Source organism: Anomaloglossus baeobatrachus, chromosome 4, assembly GCF_048569485.1.
Source record: "Anomaloglossus baeobatrachus isolate aAnoBae1 chromosome 4, aAnoBae1.hap1, whole genome shotgun sequence".
Taxonomy (NCBI): Eukaryota; Metazoa; Chordata; class Amphibia; order Anura; family Aromobatidae; genus Anomaloglossus; species Anomaloglossus baeobatrachus.
The window spans coordinates 78,081,492-78,100,775 of NC_134356.1; the positions used below are offsets into that span (position 1 = coordinate 78,081,492).

Sequence of the window (19,284 nt, forward strand, 5' to 3'; positions counted from 1 at the left end):
ATGAATTCTGCATTCACAATGCATTCAAAACGCAGCTTTTTGGCTGCGTTTTAAAACGCACTTGCAGTGACAAAACGCTGTGCAATATTTGACAACCAGAACGCAGACGTGCGCACATAGCCTTATACCTCCACCAGGACAGTTTTCCTCCGGAAAAGCTGCAGTTCGAGCCTTCAGGACAGGTCCTCTACCCTGCCCTGGGCCATGGGGGACTCTTATCCTTATCGTAAATAAAAAAAAAAAATCCTTCTATTGCCCAATCGCCTCCATTCCACCGTCTTTGCAGCTTGGCACCCTCCGTTTCCGGCCCTCCGCGCTGCCCACCAGTCCCCTGCAGCCTTCTCCTACTAATTTAGTCCCCGGCTTTTCCCAGGCCTACTCGGCCGAAACACGCACCCTTCCAGCAGGCCTATCACGCGTGATCTCGCTCCTGGGAAGCCCGCCCACTAAAGGAGCCAATCCCTGCAGGTCTCTCTCCTGCAATGCAGCAATTCCGCGCACCCTTTTTCACTCCCCCCCACCTCTTGGCACCATCACTGCACAGTCAGCACCATCTTCTGGTCCCCTGCTTTGCAGAACCACTGGAACTCACTCCCGGACTCACAGTACGGCAGCACTGCACCCCCGAAACCATCATCCGGCTCAACCCCCAGTAGCAGCCCGAGCCTCTGCACAGCAGCCGCAGCACTTCAGGACGCCAGAGCCTGGGTAAGCAGTACCATTTGGAGGCAGCTCCTTCCCTAACACCTCATCCACCTGGCATCCTCCTTGTCTCTCTCTTTCTCTCCCTCTCTAATGTCCAACACAAGGGCTTCTCGCTCGAAGTCCCAGGCTATAGTCTTACACTTTGCCTGCACATCATGCCTAAAAACGTTTCCTCAGGTCAGTCCTCGCCCCTCTGCCAAGCCAGCAGCGCCCCCAGTATGACTACTACGGAGCCCCCCCACCGCCCGTAACCAGGACACAGCCCCCACACCTGAGTGGGTCGCTGTTCTTTCCCAGTCTGCGGAAAACTTAACCAAGTTATCACAAACCCTGGTTTCAGTTATAGAAGGTCTACCCATCTCCACCTCTGTAGCCCTCTTACTGCCAAGAGCAAGTCTGACCCCGCCAGCGCACCCACCTCGGCAGGGCAGATCACACAGGAGGTCCAGGAAGCGGTCATTTTCCAGTTCGTCCTCCAGATCTCCTAACCCCTCCACGGCCTCCAGAGTTGCGCACTCTCCCTCTCCTTCAGATGTTCCTACAGCAGCTCCGGACTCATACCAGGATCCCGATTCTGACTTCGATCTGGACTCTGAGCCCATGTCCAAGCTTAGCAGCATGAAGGACAGTCTGATTATAGCTATCAATCAGACCCTAGAGGTAAAGGACGATGAACCGACCCCCACCAGTCAGTCGGTTACCTTTAAGAGGACCAAGAAACCTCCAAAGGTCTTTGAAAATCACAAAGAATTTTGATATGTTCTCTACAGTGGGAACATCCTGACAAACCTTTTCAAAAGCGTAAGCGCGTACAAGTTTTCTACCCCTTTGCACCTGAAGTTCACAGTAAGTGATCAGTGTCTCCTTTGGTGGGACCCTCCTGTCTCCCGTACCACCCTGCCTCTCTGACGGTGCCTCCCTTAAGGACCCGTCTGACACAACCATAAAATCCCTAGCCAAGTTGTCTTTTGAAGCCTCTGGATCGGCGATCTGCCCAGCCTTTGCATCCACCTGGGTCTCTAAAGCCTGCTTTACACGCTGCAATATATCTTACAATGTGTCGGCGGGTCACGTCGTAAGTGACGCACATCCGGCATCGTAAGTTACATTGCAGTGTGTGACAAGTACGTGCGATTGCGATTAAACGTTAAAACATTCATCGCATACACATCGTACCTTTCTCTAGAATTGCACGTCAGATTGTTCATCGTACCCGGGGTAGCACATATTGCAGTGTGTGACACCCCGGGAACAATGAACAGATCTTACCTACGTCCTGCGGCTCCCGGCCCACAATGCGGAAGGAAAGGAGGTGGGCGGGATGTTTACATCCCGCTCAGTTCCGCCCCATCTCGCTTCTATTGGCCGGCTGCCGTGTGACGTCGATGTGACGCCGAACGTCCCTCCCACTCCAGGAAGTGGACGTTCGCCGCCCCACATCGAGGTCATATGGTAAGTAAGTACAAATTGAACGTGCCACACATACGATGGGGGCGTTGCAAATCGCATATGATATGCGAAACTGCAACGTGTAAAGCAGGCTTTAGGCTATCTCTGCCTAGGCAAAATAAATTTGGCAGGGTACCTTCAGACGCTCCTGAGCCAGAGTTAGCGGATCTGGCAGATCAGATCGCTCATGCCAGAAAGTACCTTATTACGGCTTCCCTTGACACCGCCGCCTCCATGGCCCTGACAGCAGGTAACATTGCCACGATTCGTAGGGCTTTGTGGCTTAAAGCCTAGAAACGCGGATTCACCCTCCAAGAAGTTCCTCACCAATCTCCCCCTTCCAGGGGTTCCAGATTCTTTAGAGACCAAACTAGATAAAATCATCTTCAGATGCGACGTGGGGTAAGAGTACCTTCCTTCCTCAGCGAAAAGTCCCTTGCGACCCTCCTAAGAGGCGGTTCCTTCCTTTTCGCCCCTTTCGCCAATTCTCTGCCAGCAACGGCATCCGTCGGGATTGGTCGCTCCAACATGTCAGGAAAGACGGAAGCCCTCCTTTAAGCCAACCCCCTCTTGGCGTTCTTGGTGTTCCTGCAGTCAGCAGACCAAGTCTCCCCGCTCCACATCCAATAGATTCTCCTCCGCATGACTGGGCTCCCACACACCCGGAACCTCTCCCAGGGGTCGGCGGTCGCCTCCGCCTGCTCAGAAGCGTCTGGCTTTCCGTATTAGACGGCGCTTGGGTCCAAGACGTCGTATCTTACGGCTACAAAGATAGACTTTTCTTCACTCCCACGTCCTCGCTTAGTCTCATCTCCCCAAGGATCCCTCCCTCACCAGGGGATTCCTTGCGGCCATCCAGTCTATGCGAGATTCTGGGGTCATCACTCCGTTCACATACAGGAGCGTTTTCAGGGTTTCTATTTAAACCTTTTTGTGATGCCGAAGAAGGGCAGCTCCGCCCGTCCCATTCTGGATCTGAAGCGGCTCAACAGGCGTGTCCGTCTCCGGCACTTCCGCAAGGAGTCATTATGCTCTGTGATAGCCTCCATGGAACCCAGAGAGTTCCTCTGTTCTGTGGACATCCAAGATTCCTACCTTCACATTCCTATTTTCCCAGCTCATCAGAGATTCTTCAGGCTTTCAACAGCACCAGTGTCCTCACCATGGTAATGGCAACTGTCATGGCTATTCTTCGGACCTGGGGCATCCTTGCCATCCCTTATCTGGACGACCTCTTGATCAAGGCTCCCTCTGCCGCGGAGTGCTGTGAAAGCCTCAAGATCACCCTGGATACCCTCGCCCTCCTTAGCTGGCTAGTCAACCAGGCAAAATCATCTCTGATCCCCGCACGACGCATCTGCTTCCTTGGGATGATGTTCGACACCGCACATGCAAAGGTGCTCTCCTCAAGGGAATTTGGAACCTCCAACGCCCCTCTCCTTGCTCTCTCCGGTATTGTATGAGTATCCTAGGGAAGATGGAAGCGGTTGCCTTCGCCCAATTCCATTCTCATCCTCTCCAGGGTTTCCTCCTGTTAGCATGGGACAGGTCACTTCAATTGCTGGATCGCCCAGTTGGGCTCACCCCGCCCCCCCGAGTCAAGGAGTCTCTGGAATGGTGGAAACGTTCCCCCCTCATTTCTCAGGGGAGATCATTCCCCCCCCCTTCATTAAGGTCATTAACACTAGAACTACTGAGGTAGTCATTTTGACTACTTTGCACCATGTATTTCTATATAGGTGTCAAGAGTCCAGTAGTTCTAGTGTTAAGACGGACGCCAGTGGGTAGCCACATTCCAGGATTTCAGTTCAGGGTCGCTGGACTGCGCCGGCATCAACCCTTCCTATAAAACATTCTGGAACTCGGCGGTTCGACTGGCCCTCTCACACTGGGAAACCCTGCACTTCGGCCATCCAATTTGGGTTCAGTCTGACAACATGATGGCTGTGGCCTACATCAACCACCAGGAAGGAACCCGAAGCCGAGCAGTGATGGAGGAGGTGTCCCAGATTCTCAGCTGGGCCGAACAACGTGTCCTAGCGATCTCAGCCGTTCATATTCCAGGAGTGGACAATTGGGCCACTTTCTCAGCCGAGGGTCTCGCCGCGGAAGAGTGGTCCTTCAATCCTGTCATCTTCGAACAGATTTGTCTTAGGAAGGGGACCCCTGAAGTGGACCTCATGGCCTCCAGGTGGAACTACAAGGTGCCCCTGTTCGTGGCCAGGGCAAGAGACCCGCTGGCGATCACAACAGATGCCCTAGTGGTCCCCTAGTCCCAATTCTCCCTTCCGTATCTCTTTCCCCTGCTTCCGCTCATTCCCAGACAGATCAAGTCGGAAGGAGTTCCAGTAATTCTCATAGCCACGGATTGGCCCCGCCGTCCTTGGTATGCGTCCACCTTCTCGCCGACGTCCTGTGTAGACTCCTAGACATCCCTGAGCTTCTCTCTCAAGGACTGTTCTTCCATCAGAATTCTCAGTTGCTCAATTTAACAGCATGGCCGTTGAAGCCGCAGTGCTAACATCCTTGGGACTCTCCGACAGAGTCGTACAAACAATGATGAGAGCACGGAAACCTTCTTCCTCCTGCATCTACCATCGTACGTGGAAGGCCTATTTCCGCTGGTACGAATCTAATCCGATTGCGCCCATGACTTTCTCCTTACCTGTTCTGTTGTCCTTTCTGCAGTCCGGCCTTGATGCGGGCTTGGCTCTCAGCTCCCTCAAGGTGTTGTCACTTTCCATCCTCTTCCAGAAGAAGCTTGCCTCTCGCTCATAGGTTCACACTTTCTTACAGGGGGCTGCTCATTCCGTTCCCCCCCCCTACCAGCCTTCGGTGGAGCCTTGGGACCTTAATCTGGTCCTGTCCTCTCTCCAGCATTCCCCCTTTGAAACCCTCCTAGAGGTGTCTCTCACCTTCTCTCCTGGAAGGTTGCCTTCTTAGTAGCCATCACGTCGATCAAGTGAGTATCTGCACTTGCGGCACTCTACTGTCGTTCTCCTTATTTCGTCTTCCACCAGGATAAGGTAGTTCTTCGGCCAGTCCCTTCCTTTCTTCCTGTGGTGGTCTGCTCCTTTCACCTTAATGAAGACATTGTCCTTCACTCCCCACACTCTTCTCACCCTTGTGAGATTCTTCTCCACAAGCTGGACTTGGTCAGAGCCCTCCGCCTGTATATTTCCAAGACTTCTCCCTTAAGACGCTCAGATTCTTTGTTCATGCTTCCATCTTGTCCGCGCAGAGGTCTTCCTGCTTCCAAATCCTCTGTTGCTCGATGGATCCTCTCTGCCGTCTTGGAAGCCTACTGGGTAAGGGGCAGAGCACGCCCACTGAGTTACGGCCCATTCCATCAGGGCGGTGGGGGGTCTCCTGGGCGGTCCTCCACCAGGCCCCAGCGTTGCAGCTCTGCAAGGCAGCGACCTGGTCTTCTTTTTACACTTTCACAAAGTTCTACAGGGTTCACACCTATGCCTCTATTGATGCGGGCCTCAGTAAACGGGTTCTGCAGACTTCAGTAGCCCGAGGTTAGCCCTGAGTGTTATTTTCTACCCACCCGTGGGACTGCTTTAGGACGTCCCATGGTATCCTGTGTCCCCTAGTGAAGCGATAAAGAAAAGTAGATTTTTCTACTTCCAGGGGAGGAGCTAACCTTTTTTTTGCATAGTGGCAGCCTCCTAGTGGCAGCAGCATACAACCATGGTATCTTGTGTCTTGCAATGAAGGCTCCAGCAAAGAGATTTTACTGTGAGTACCCAAAATCTACTTTTTTCTTAATTTGAAACCATAACATATATATTCCATAATTTCACAACTTTACCCCGTTGCATTTTCAATGTGTAGTAACCTAAATATTGTAATATATTTTAGGTGGATTGGATCTTATCGAGAAGCTTTTAAAAGATCCTAAACTCTCAAAGAACAAGCTGGCATTAGATGGATTAAATGACATGAAAACCCTTTTTCAGTACTTGGAACTTTTTGGCGTTACCGATAGGGTGAGTGCCGTTATAACCTTGGTGAGATCATTGTAATGGCCCTGTACACATGGGTTAATGTCAAGTGAACCCAGGGATTTTGTTTGGACCTGTGGACCATCGTGTGTGTGTGTGAAGCACAGGGAACGTATAAAAAGCATGAAGAGGCTAAAGCTAAGAAAAATATGGTTACAAAAATGCATTGGTGAATAGAAAATTTCTAATTGAGGGTTTCTCATTATCCACACATAAAGCGTAAATTCAGATGTTGCAGAAATTTCTACTACTACTGTCCCCATTTGCCTGAATGTGACAGATTTTCACTCTCAGCAGTTTCTGCAAGAAAATATGTAGCATTTTCATTCTCTTTGTGAGAGGCGATTTCATTAAAGGCTTGAAGACCGTTTTCAGGGGTAAAGTCACAGATTTTAGCGCATATCCACTTTTCAAAATTATGAACAAAGCATAGCTGAAGAGGATGTAGACAAGGATATGCTTATGGACTTCCTTTAACCCCTTAACGACTACGGGCAGTAATATTATGTCCCTGTGGTTACAGCGTTAATCTCCACCGGCTGCAGCCGGCGGTGATCAGCGCACAAGTCAGCTGATTAGTACGGCTGACATGTGTCTGGCAGGCACAAGTGGAATCGCTATCCACCTGTACCTGTTAACCTCTTAAATGTCAAAATATGACAGTGCCATTTTAATGGCGATTGCGGTAATCGCATACTCACTGGCCTCCATTTGGAAGTTAAGTGACGTGATCATGTAGATCCAATGATTCTCATGGTAGTACAGGGTCATGTGATGACTCCTGTAGTTCACATGAGTTCGGTCCTGTAACAAGCAGCCGAGTACTGCAGGTCACAGGAGATGAGCGTTTCTCCCGATCTGAGTGGTGCTACTCTGATCGGGAGAAAAGAATGAGCGATCAGACTGCTGATCCTTATAGCTCCCTAGAGAGACTAGTAAAATTAAAAAAAAAAAAAAGTTTTAAAAAATTAAGAAAAATATAAAAAACCTAAAAGTTCAATTCACCCTCCTATTCGCCCCATTGAAAATTAAAGGGTTAAAAAAATACACATTTGCTATCGCCGCATTCAGACATGCCCGATCTATCAAAAAGTAAAATCAGTGTGATCAGCGGCAAAAAAATTCCAAACGCCAAAGTTATGTTTTTTGGTAGCCTCAGAGTTTGCGCAAAATGCAATGACAGGCATCAAAACGTAGCATCAGCGCAAAAATGGTACCATTAAAAAAAGTCAGCTCGAAGCACCCAAAATAAGTGGTCACTGAGCCATCGATCCCGAAAAATGAGAGCGCTATGGGTTGCGGAAAATGGCGCAAAACTTGCACCACGTTTTTTGGACAAGCTTTTGATTTTTTTAACCCCTTAAAAAAAATTAAACCTATACATGTTTTTGGTGTCTACGAACTCACACCGACCTGAGACATCACTGACACATCAGTTTTACCATATAGTGAACAGTGAATAAAATATCTCAACAATCACGCAATCGCACTTTTTTTTTTGCAATTTTTCCACACTTAGATTTTTTTTGCTATTGTCCCGTACACTATATGGTAAAACGTATGATTTCATTTAAAAGTACAACTCATCCCACAAAAAACAAGCCCTTATATGGCAAGATTGACGGAAAAAAAAAAAGTTACGGCTCTCCGAAAAGCAGGAGCTAAACGAAAAACGTAAAATCGGCTGGGGATGAAGGGGTTAATTTAGGCTGTAGTTGGTGTAAGTTATTGGGGAATTCTTTGGTGGTTAAGCTTGTATACATTTCTGCTCGGTCAGTATTTTTCTTTATAGATTTGGTGCTTTATTTCTCCAGCGGGTTTATAATGAAGACCAAGCATGATATAACATTCTTCATGACCAAATTGTTGAGTTCTGTCATGTTGAAAGAGTTCAAGTAATTTTTTTTTCTGTTCCGTTCCATTCTTATAGATGCAACTGATGTATGAATTTTTAGTCGTCATGTGCACCACATAGGCTTATGGTGCCAGGGAGCCATACAATGCCTTGTTGGGAGCCATATGTCTAGAGCTATTTAATAGAGCTGGTCGAACTCTCAAAAAACCGGGATGGGCAGGTCCCTGCTAAATTTAAAAAAAAAAAAAACCCTGATCCGCTCCGGAATCCGGTACCCATATAAGTCTATGGAGACCAGAATCTGGAGAGTAACGTTGATGGAAGGGATGGGGGGGTAGGAGTGCGCGCAGTGTACTCACCGAGGCTGTGTCATGGCAGCAAGCTGCTTCCGGGTCACGCTTTCCCTTCCGGAGCCGACAATTGAATTTCTTTATCGCTCCTAATTGGGAGACCCAGACGATTAGGGTGTATAGCTACTGCCTCCGGAGGCCACACAAAGCACTACACTCAAAAGTGTAAGGCCCCTCCCCTTCTGCCTATACACCCCCCGTGGGATCACGGGCTCCTCAGTTTTCATGCTTTGTGCGAGTCTAGACCAGTAACTCAGACCATGGGCACTGTTCAATCATTGCCCCCTGGTCCCCCTCTGTTGGAACTGCCCCGGGCTCCGGGGGTGTCCCATGCATCCCAGTGTGACGGTTCGGACACGGACGACAGTCCCAGACAGCCTAAGCGAGCTCGCTATGAGCGGCCCTCGACTTCATCACACTGGTCAGGGTCCCTCTCAAGAGGCATGCCAACACAGCCTGAATGTTGCACTGGAGACTCTCCAGAGTTTCGGGTGGATCATCAACTTTTCCAAGTCAAATCTGACCCCGACCCAATCGCTAACATATCTTGGCATGGAGTTTCATACTCTCTCAGCGATAGTGAAGCTTCCGCTGGACAAACAGCGTTCACTACAGACAGGGGTGCGATCCCTCCTTCAAGACCAGTCACACCCCTTGAGACGCCTCATGCACTTCCTAGGGAAGATGGTAGCAGCAATGGAGGCAGTCCCTTTCGCGCAGTTTCATCTGCGTCCACTACAGTGGGACATTCTACGCCAATGGGACGGGAAGTCGACGTCCCTCGACAGGAACGTCTCCCTTTCTCAGGCGGCAAAGGAATCTCTTCAGTGGTGGCTTCTTCCCACCTCATTGTCAAAGGGAAAGTCCTTCCTACCCCCATCCTGGGCGGTGGTCACGACGGACGCGAGTCTGTCAGGGTGGGGAGCGGTTTTTCTCCACCACAGGGCTCAGGGTACGTGGACTCAGCAAGAGTCCACCCTTCAGATCAATGTTCTGGAAATCAGAGCAGTGTATCTTGCCCTACAAGCCTTCCAGCAGTGGCTGGAAGGGAAGCAGATCCGAATTCAGTCGGACAACTCCACAGCGGTGGCATACATCAACCACCAAGGAGGAACACGCAGTCGGCAAGCCTTCCAGGAAGTCCGGCGGATTCTGACGTGGGTGGAAGACACGGCATCCACCATATCAGCAGTTCACATCCCAGGCGTGGACAACTGGGAAGCAGATTTTCTCAGTCGCCAGGGTATGGACGCAGGGGAATGGTCTCTTCACCCGGACGTGTTTCAAGAGATCTGTCGCCGCTGGGGGATGCCGGACGTCGACCTAATGGCGTCCCGGCACAACAACAAGGTCCCAGCTTTCATGGCGAGGTCTCACGATCACCGAGCTCTGGCGGCAGACGCCTTAGTTCAAAATTGGTCGCAGTTCCGGCTCCCTTATGTGTTCCCACCTCTGGCACTGTTGCCCAGAGTGCTGCGCAAGATCAGGTCCGACTGCCGCCGCGCCATCCTCGTCGCTCCAGACTGGCCGAGGAGGTCGTGGTACCCGGATCTGTGGCATCTCACGGTAGGCCAACCGTGGGCGCTACCAGACCGACCAGACTTGCTGTCTCAAGGGCCGTTTTTCCATCGGAATTCTGTTGCCCTGATCCTGACTGTGTGGCCATTGAGTCCTGGATCCTAGCGTATTCAGGATTATCTCAAGACGTCATTGCCACCATGAGACAAGCTAGAAAACCAACCTCCGCCAAGATCTACCACAGGACGTGGAAGATATTCTTATCTTGGTGTTCTGCGCAGGGAGTTTCTCCCTGGCCATTTGCATTGCCTACTTTTCTTTCCTTTCTACAATCCGGTTTGGAAAAAGGTTTGTCGCTCAGCTCCCTTAAAGGACAAGTCTCAGCGCTATCTGTATTTTTTCAGAAGCAACTAGCACGGCTTCCTCAGGTACGCACGTTCCTGCAGGGGGGTTTGTCATATCGTCCCTCCTTACAAGCGGCCGTTAGAGCCCTGGGATCTGAACAGGGTTCTACTTGCTCTCCAGAAGCCGCCTTTCGAGCCTATGAGGGATGTTTCCCTTTCTCGACTTTCACAGAAAGTGACTTTTCTAGTAGCGGTCACCTCGCTTCGGAGAGTGTCCGAGCTAGCAGCGCTCTCATGCAAATCTCCCTTCCTGGTGATTCACCAGGACAAGGTGGTTCTGCACCCGATTCCGGAGTTTCTCCCTAAGGTGGTATCCCCCTTTCATCTCAATCAGGATATCTCCTTACCGTCTTTGTGTCCTCATCCAGTTCATCAATGTGAAAGGGATTTGCATTTGTTGGATCTGGTGAGAGCACTCAGAATCTACATTTCCCGCACGGCGCCCCTGCGCCGCGCGGATGCACTCTTTGTCCTTGTCGCTGGTCAGCGTAAAGGGTTGCAAGCTTCCAAATCCACCTTGGCTCGGTGGATCAAGGAACCAATTCTTGAAGCCTACCGTTGTGCTGGGCTTCCGGTTCCCTCAGGGCTGAAGGCCCATTCTACCAGAGCCGTGGGTGCGTCCTGGGCATTACGGCACCAGGCTACGGCTCAGCAGGTGTGCCAGGCGGCTACCTGGTCGAGTCTGCACACTTTCACCAAGCATTATCAGGTGCATACCTACGCTTCGGCGGACGCCAGCCTAGGTAGACAAGTCCTTCAGGCGGCGGTTGCCCACCTGTAGGAAAGGACTGTTTTTACGGTCCTGTCACGAGGTGTTATTTTACCCACCCAGGGACTGCTTTTGGACGTCCCAATCGTCTGGGTCTCCCAATTAGGAGCGATAAAGAAGAAGGGAATTTTGTTACTTACCGTAAATTCCTTTTCTTCTAGCTCCAATTGGGAGACCCAGCACCCGCCCTGTTTTCTTAGGGATTTTTGTTTTTTCGGGTACACATGTTGTTCATGTTAAACGGTTCAGTTCTCCGATGTTTCTTCGGATTGAATTTGTTTTTAAACCAGTTATTGGCTTTCCTCCTTCTTGCTTTTGCACTAAAACTGAGGAGCCCGTGATCCCACGGGGGGTGTATAGGCAGAAGGGGAGGGGCCTTACACTTTTGAGTGTAGTGCTTTGTGTGGCCTCCGGAGGCAGTAGCTATACACCCTAATCGTCTGGGTCTCCCAATTGGAGCTAGAAGAAAAGGAATTTACGGTAAGTAACAAAATTCCCTTCATTCACTGCTTTGCCCGCCCACTGGCACGTGTAATTGGTTGCAGTTAGACGCGCCCCCACCCTGAGTGGCAGCGTGTCAATTGAGTGCAACCAATCACAAGCGCCAGGACGGCCGGTGGGCGGGGAACGCAGAGCAAGTGTCTGCGGGTCAGTATGGTGGTATAAAAATAAATTAATAAATAAAACAATCGCCTCAGGGTCCCCCATATTCTGATGCCAGCACAGATAAAGTCCCCAGCTGTTGGGCTTTTTCTGTTGTGTATCAAAATAAGACCGGAGTCACACGTGCGGGGGACTCGCATCCCATCACCTGGCAGCTGCACACTCTTTTGACAGGAGCGTGCAGCTCCATAGAAACAATGATACCGACCCGTTCCTGACAGGAGAGTGTGCTGCTGTGCTGGGTGATGGGATGCGAGATTCGTGCGAGTCTGGCATGGCATTACCCAGCAGCCGCACACTCGCTTTACAGGAACGTGCAGGTACATAGAAACATGCTGCCACCCCGCTCCTGTCAGAAGAGTGTGCGGCTGTGCCGGTTGATGCGATGCAAGAGTCATGCGAGTCTGGCATGACATCACACGGCACGGCCTGCTGCTTTCCAAACATGAGCATGCAGGTACATAGAAACACAACAGCCGACCCGCTCCTGTTAGGAGAGTGTACAGCTGTGCTGGGTGATGCGACACAAGACTCGCAACTGTGATTCCGGCCTAAGAGAAACCGAATGCGGGTTTTTTTTTTTTTTTTAATATTATTTAAATAAATATTTCTTTGTCGCTCCATTGGGAGACCCAGACAATTGGGTGTATAGCTTCTGCCTCCGGAGGCCACACAAAGTATTACACTTTTAAAAAAGTGTAACCCCTCCCCTCTGCCTATACACCCTCCCCTCTGCCTATACACCCTCCCGTGGATCACGGGCTCCTCAGTTTTATGCTTTGTGTGGAAGGAGGCACACATCCACTCATGCATTCTCATACATAGTTATGTCGGATGGAAGAAAAGAGGTCCCCAATGGGGTCCCCGGCATGTTCCCTTCTCACCCCACTAAGTCGGCGGTGTTGTTAAGGTTGAGGTACCCATTGCGGGTACGGAGGCTGGAGCCACATGCCGTCTCCTTCACCATCCCTTATGCGGCTCTGGGAGAAGTGGGATCCTATGCGGTCATCCATGTGCTGGGACCGTGCTCCATCCGCAGCCCCTGGTGGAACCTGCCGGACCGGAGCTTATTCATCCCCAGGGACCGGGCCCTGCATCTTGAAGGTACTCTGTATCCTCATGTGGGGACTGTACAGGGGCCGCACCTTCCCCCCGGAAGCCGCGGTGGTTCCGTCCGTTATCTTTTCGGCGGACCTCCGCGCCGACCGTGCCTGCTTGTCGGCCGCGGCCTTAAATTTAGCCCCCGGCTTCGCCGCGGCCTAGTACGAAAAATCCCGCCCCCGAGCCTGCCTGTCAGGGGTAAGGGCGGGATTGCCGACATGACGTCGGCCTTGAGGGCTGGAGCATCCTGCATGTCTCCCTCCCCCCTCATTGACCACTTGGGGACTCCAGATTCCCGCTCTCGGCTAGCGCCGCCCTCGGCTTTACAGGATAGAGTTCAGCTCTCGACCTACGGCTCGTTTTTTCAGAACCTCTCCACCCCACGCACAGGCCGATGCACCTGTAAGAGGGGGCCGTTTTTCGGCTCCTTTTATTGAGGTATTCTTTTACCCACCCAGGGACTGCTCTTGGACGTCCCAATTGTCTGGGTCTCCCAATGGAGCGACAAAGAAAAAGGGAATTTTGTTTACTTACCGTAAATTCCTTTTCTTCTAGCTCCTATTGGGAGACCCAGCACCCGCCCCTGTGCCCTTCGGGCTGGTTGTTCTTTTGTGTACACATGTTTTTGATGTGGAATTGTTCTTATGGTTCATGGTCTTCAGTTCTCCGAACATCCTTCGGATTGAATTTACCCTAGACCAATTTATAAGTTTTCTCCTTCCTGCTTTTGCACCAAAACTGAGGAGCCCGTGATCCACGGGAGGGTGTATAGGCAGAGGGGAGGGGTTACACTTTTTTAAAAGTGTAATACTTTGTGTGGCCTCCGGAGGCAGAAGCTATACACCCAATTGTCTGGGTCTCCCAATAGGAGCTAGAAGAAAAGGAATTTACGGTAAGTAAACAAAATTCCCTTTTTTTTTTTTTTTAAAAAAAAAAAACTTGACGTATGGTCTTCCCCCAATTGTGATACCCAGCCAAGATAAAGCCAGCTGGGGGCTGGAATTCTCAGCCCGCAGCCGCCCAGTATACCCGCATCCATTAGATGTGACAATCCTGGAGCTTTACTGGCTCTTCCCGTTGCCCTGGTGCGGTGGCAATCGGGGTAATAGCAGGGGTTTATAACAGCTCACAGCTACTACTAAAGCCTAAGTTTTTGATGGCACAGGCGTCTGAGATTCCTGCATCACTAACCTGTAAATGAAAATAAATAAGTACAAACACAGAACAAAAAAAATTCTTTATTTGGAATAAAATACAAAAACTCACCACCTTTCACCACTTTATTAAACCCCAGAACACCCTGAAGGTCCGGCCTAATCCACATGAGGTCCCACGCTGCATCTATCTCACAACGAGCGGCCATAGAACACGGCCGCCGGCTGTGAGTGTAGCCTACGACTGAGCCGCGATGAGCAATAACTGCAGGCAGACTCTGTCACACGCTGGGGGAGCGTCTGACTGCAACCAATCACAGACGACAGGACGGCCAGTGGGCGGGGAAAGTACGGTAGCCTGTGTGTATGTGATGAGTCAAATGTGCAGTACAGGAGGTGAATGCGCGACCCGGAAGCAGTTTGCCGCTTTGACATGTCTCCGTAAGTATGAAGCGCTTGCCTAATTCTTTTTTTTCTTTATTTTCTTTCTTTTTCCTTTAATTTCCCCAGTACCGAATCCGGATTGTACACCTGGGAATCCCGGGTCCAGGTCCGGAACCAAGCATTTTTAAACCGCGCAGATCCGGACTATTAACAGTCCGGGTCCGCTCAGCCCTACTATTTAATCAATAAAAGTATTGCAGATATACACCATCTAATGGAGCATACATGTTTTAGGGCTGTGTGAGGCTTTTCTTGACTTATGAATAGTAATCCTAGTTAATTAAGGCTTGTATTGGTACATAGTCGGATTTCCAATTCAGGTAGTTGTAAAGGCAATTATAATTCTAATTTTCAGCAGTTAAATTCACTAGATACACACTGAATCATGGCTCGTTTTATCCATCTTGCAGATATCTTTCGATCTCAGCTTGGCCCGTGGTTTGGATTATTATACTGGTGTCATTTATGAAGCCATTCTGATTCAGAATCAAGGGGAACAACAGCAGCAACAGAATGACCACACCGAGGAATCGGTCAGTGTCGGCAGTGTAGCCGGAGGAGGACGATATGATGGTTTGGTGGGGATGTTTGATCCAAAAGGCCGGAAAGTCCCATGTGTGGGCGTTAGTATTGGAATTGAGAGGATATTTTCTATCATGGAGCAAAAAGCTGAGGTGGGTACTGTAATAGGTCTTCTTCTTGACGTATAAACATTTTATTGGTTGGACCCTAAAAACAATAAGTGTTAGAAACATGAGAAGAAAACCTCTACATATATTTTATATTCTCTGTGGCCTCCCATTGTCCTATTACTTATCAGATTTCCTCCATTCAGGCATCTGAAGAGAAGATCCGCACCACGGAGACCCAGGTTCTAGTTGCAGCAGCTCAGAAGAAGCTTTTAGAAGAAAGAATGAAGCTTATATCTGAGCTGTGGAATGCAGGAGTCAAGGTAGATGCTCTGTGTCCTGTCTATATCATATGCTCTTATATCGACTGTTCTGAAATCTGATTTTAGTGAAGAATACAAAATAATTTCTATATATTATGACCTTTCTTAGAGCAGAAAAGAATAGAAAACAATTATGGACACCTTGTAGTTGCCAGGTCTACTGTATCTGTAATTCTCATTCTCTTCTTTTGGAGTTATGAAAACTATTCATCTCTGCCAATGCCGAACTGTCGGAGACATCCTGGGAGATCACACAGATATCCTCAGTACACTTAAGCAATGGACTGATTTAATGGACGAGGCTGCGGCTGTTTCAACTACTAGGTCAATCATTGGGAGCTCACAGTGAGGGTATAGTATACATAGAAACACTTAGAAGTCATGGAATATATACACACCTCGGTAGAGTCACTACAAACTTCATAATAACAACAGGAACTACTAGCTGCCACCACCAATCGCTTTACAAGCCGATTGGACACCTATTACTGATAGTGTATGGCTTCGGGGATGCAGTTTTTAGAGCAAGAGGAATGAAGCAATTCAATTTTATATATTTTAACCTTAAAGTAGACAGTGTTTCTAAAAATATATAAAAGATGTTACAAAACAATACAGCATATACAATTACTTAATATAAAAGGGATAAACAAAAGAAAACTACTAAACTTGATGTCGGTGCAATGGCTTCAGATTAATAGAGGGAGGGACTCTAATGGAACAAACCAACATGGCATTGTATCCTCCAGGCATTGAACAATTAGTCAATTCACACTTCTGCATTTATTAACGAACAGTTACTCCCACATACCTCCCCTTGATGACCTCCTGTGGGGGCTATTTGTGGAATGTGTTCGGCTCTTCAGAATTTTAGGAGATCTGCAAATTACAGGATACTTTCACCCCTGAATGTCCTTGGCGGAAGATATTGTGGTAATGTTTCTTATCACAATTTTATCTTTCTATAGAGATGAAACATGATATGTGGATTGTCACCCATCTGTTCGGATATTAATTTGGAGTCGATGCACCGGTCTCAGTTATGTTAAAATGTGCGATACAGTCGCCTTTCTGTCACGATGCTGAAAGTAATTCATCCCCTAACTGTCGGATCAATGCAAACCCCAATATTCGTATCTGGATAGCGGAGACAGTGTGTCTACCAAAGATGCTTTGATGAAAGGAAGCTTATTCCTGGGGAGGCAGTTCTCCTCCTTTTGCGTAAATGAATCTGTCTTGCTGAGATTGTCTTTATGAAGTTTAGAATATTTCTATGACACTGACATCAACATTTGGGTGCAGTTATTCCTGTATCTATCAAGAACTGATGAACTGGGAATTGCCTCATAACCCCTTTTATAATTTACCCATCATGGGCACACGGGGCTATGGGGTAAGCTCAAGAACTGTCCACTCCGCACACAGCCGGTAGCAGTTTGCCAGCTCCTGTCTCTAGTAGTAGTGAGTAAAGCTAGTTCTGTTCATTGCAGTGTACACTTCAGATACCGCTGCAACAGCATTTAAGAGGTTCAACCTAGCGGAATAGTGTGCAGTTACCATTACCCACATAGATTATTCACGGTCTGTGGCTTGCTCGCAGGGTGTTGGTCGGTTATCAAGGCAGCCATGGGCCTATAATAAAATTCTATAATTTTAGAATATACTGCAATTTCAAAGTACTGCTATGGAATTAAACAATTGAAGGTTCAAGTTCCTTAGGGAGACAAAAAGAATGTGAGACCTCACTGATCAGCTAATGGAAGAGACTGTGGACCCCACTGTTCATTGTATACATTGGCTTAAAGACTGGTTATTACCTGCTTGTGCCATATGTTTCCTTAGCTGCGGTTCGAGATTTTGGACCTTTTTAGTGAAGTAAATGGAATGATGCTACAACATCTTGAATGACCACTAAGAAATACGATGCATTCAACTGCAAATCAACCTTGAAGCAAATGTAACAATCATACAATGCTTCATATTATAGGGATAGGTCCCAATGCTAATACATTGTGCCCACTGGCTTAAAGGGAACCTTCCACCAGTATTTTCCTCTATAAGCTGCGGCCACCAGGAGTAAGCTCTTATATACAATATTCTTGAATGTTCTATATAAGTGCCCATGTTGCTCTTTATAACATATAAAAAAGACCTTTAATATACTCACCTGTGAGGCGGTCTAGTCTAATGGGCGTTGCTGGTCTTGATTCAGAGCCTCCTCTATCCTGTGCAGTCCCGTTTTCCTTCCCAGCCCCATGTGGATGACGCGTCCTACGTCATCCACGCAGTGTCCTCCATTGCGCCTCTGCACACTTCTCTGCCCTGATGATGGCAGATCAAAATATTGTAGTGGGCATGCGCAGGCGGTCTTTGACCTTTCCTCGTGCCTGCGCGTTACCGTACTTTGCTCTTCCCTCAGCAAGGCAGATCAATGTGCGCATGCACAGGAGCACATTTTAGGCCTCTGTGTGGATAACATAGGTCGTGAAATTTACCCAGCGCTATGAAGGACGATGGTGATGGAAGGAAGAGAGGAGGCGCCAGACTGAGACCAGCGACACCCATCATACCGGACCGCCACCTTGGTGAGTATATTAAAAGCTGTTTTTACATTACAAAAAGCGGCCTGAGCACTTCCCAAAGAGGTGCTGTGATTTGAAAACCCGTTTACACTATAAAGAAAACAAATGGATATTAACATTAGAAACGAAAACCCCTCTTGGTATGAACCTAAAAAACGAACTAATGTTTGTATTTTAACTCTTAAAGGGAAGGTGTCAACCAAAAAAAAAAAAAAAAAAATTTCAATAACTGAAAAAATGTAAAGTATTCATGTTTTAATGTTTTGTTTAAATATTATTTGATTTTAAATGAGCAAAATATAAAAAAAAATAAAAAGTTTGATATTTTCCACTGTTAAACACTAGGGGGAGCAGCTGCTGAAATCCTACAGAAATCCCACTGTAGAAATAGCCTGGATTACAGCTCCAGTAAAGTGGGCAGAATCTGCTCTCCTGTGTGTGTGATGTCACCTCCCCCACCCAATCTGTGTGTTTCCAAAGGAACAGAGAATGAAATTTAAGATCACAGTGCGGAGCCATTTTGTTGGTGACCACAAATGTCTAAAGTGTCACCAAGGACAGCAGGCAGTATCACACAGGAAAGGATTAGATACACAGCTCAGCAGACAGTGCCACACAGGAAAGGATTAGATACACAGCTCAGCAGACAGTACCACACAGGAAAGGATTAGATACACAGCTCAGCAGACAGTACCACACAGGAAAGGATTAGATACACAGCGGGGGGGGGATGGTAGCAGCGAGAGGGGGAGGGGCGCCGGTAATCACACAGGCCGACAGGTGACAGGCCAGGAGGGTGTTATTGGAGACGGTAGCAGCAGGGGAGGGGCGCCCCGTACTCGCACATCTCGAGCAGGTGACATAATATGCTGTGAGCTGCACAAACATGGCGTCGATCTCCTCCCTCTGCTGTGATCTGGATAGCCCAGGGGGCGCGTCCAGGTCACAGCAGGAGCTGTCCTGTAATAAGTATTGGGGTCGGAGCCAGACTATCAGAATATAAAATAATAAAACGCGACACCCTTTTTTTAAACTTGATGGTGTTACTTGGATATTCTTAGACTTTTGTGATTAACTTATATTAAGTAGCCTTTGTTAGCCCTGCATTTGCATAATACTCACCTGTTTTTTTCTTTGCTCACATCCGGTTCCATGTCTTTTGTATCCAATTGTTACTGTATCAGGAGAGAATAAGGACAAAGTCCGAAACGCCTCCTTGTTAAACTGTCGTTCACAGTATTTTATCATGAACTTGAAATACGGATGTTTTTCTTAATCCTTATAGAATACAAGTTTGGATTTTTATTATACCAGAACGTGTTTGCTGG

General features: G+C 48.5%; 1 protein-coding gene across 2 annotated transcripts in view; it reads left to right on the plus strand.

The window, feature by feature from the left end:
* The window catches only part of LOC142303218 (histidine--tRNA ligase, cytoplasmic-like), an 81,323-nt gene that overhangs the window by 59,064 nt on the left and 2,975 nt on the right, over positions 1 to 19,284 (plus strand). For both annotated transcript variants that reach the window (XM_075344432.1, XM_075344431.1), the window contains 3 exons: positions 6,022 to 6,149; positions 14,833 to 15,096; positions 15,258 to 15,374. In XM_075344432.1, the coding sequence (XP_075200547.1) occupies positions 6,022 to 6,149; positions 14,833 to 15,096; positions 15,258 to 15,374 (509 nt within the window). The remainder of the gene's footprint in view (positions 1 to 6,021; positions 6,150 to 14,832; positions 15,097 to 15,257; positions 15,375 to 19,284) is intronic.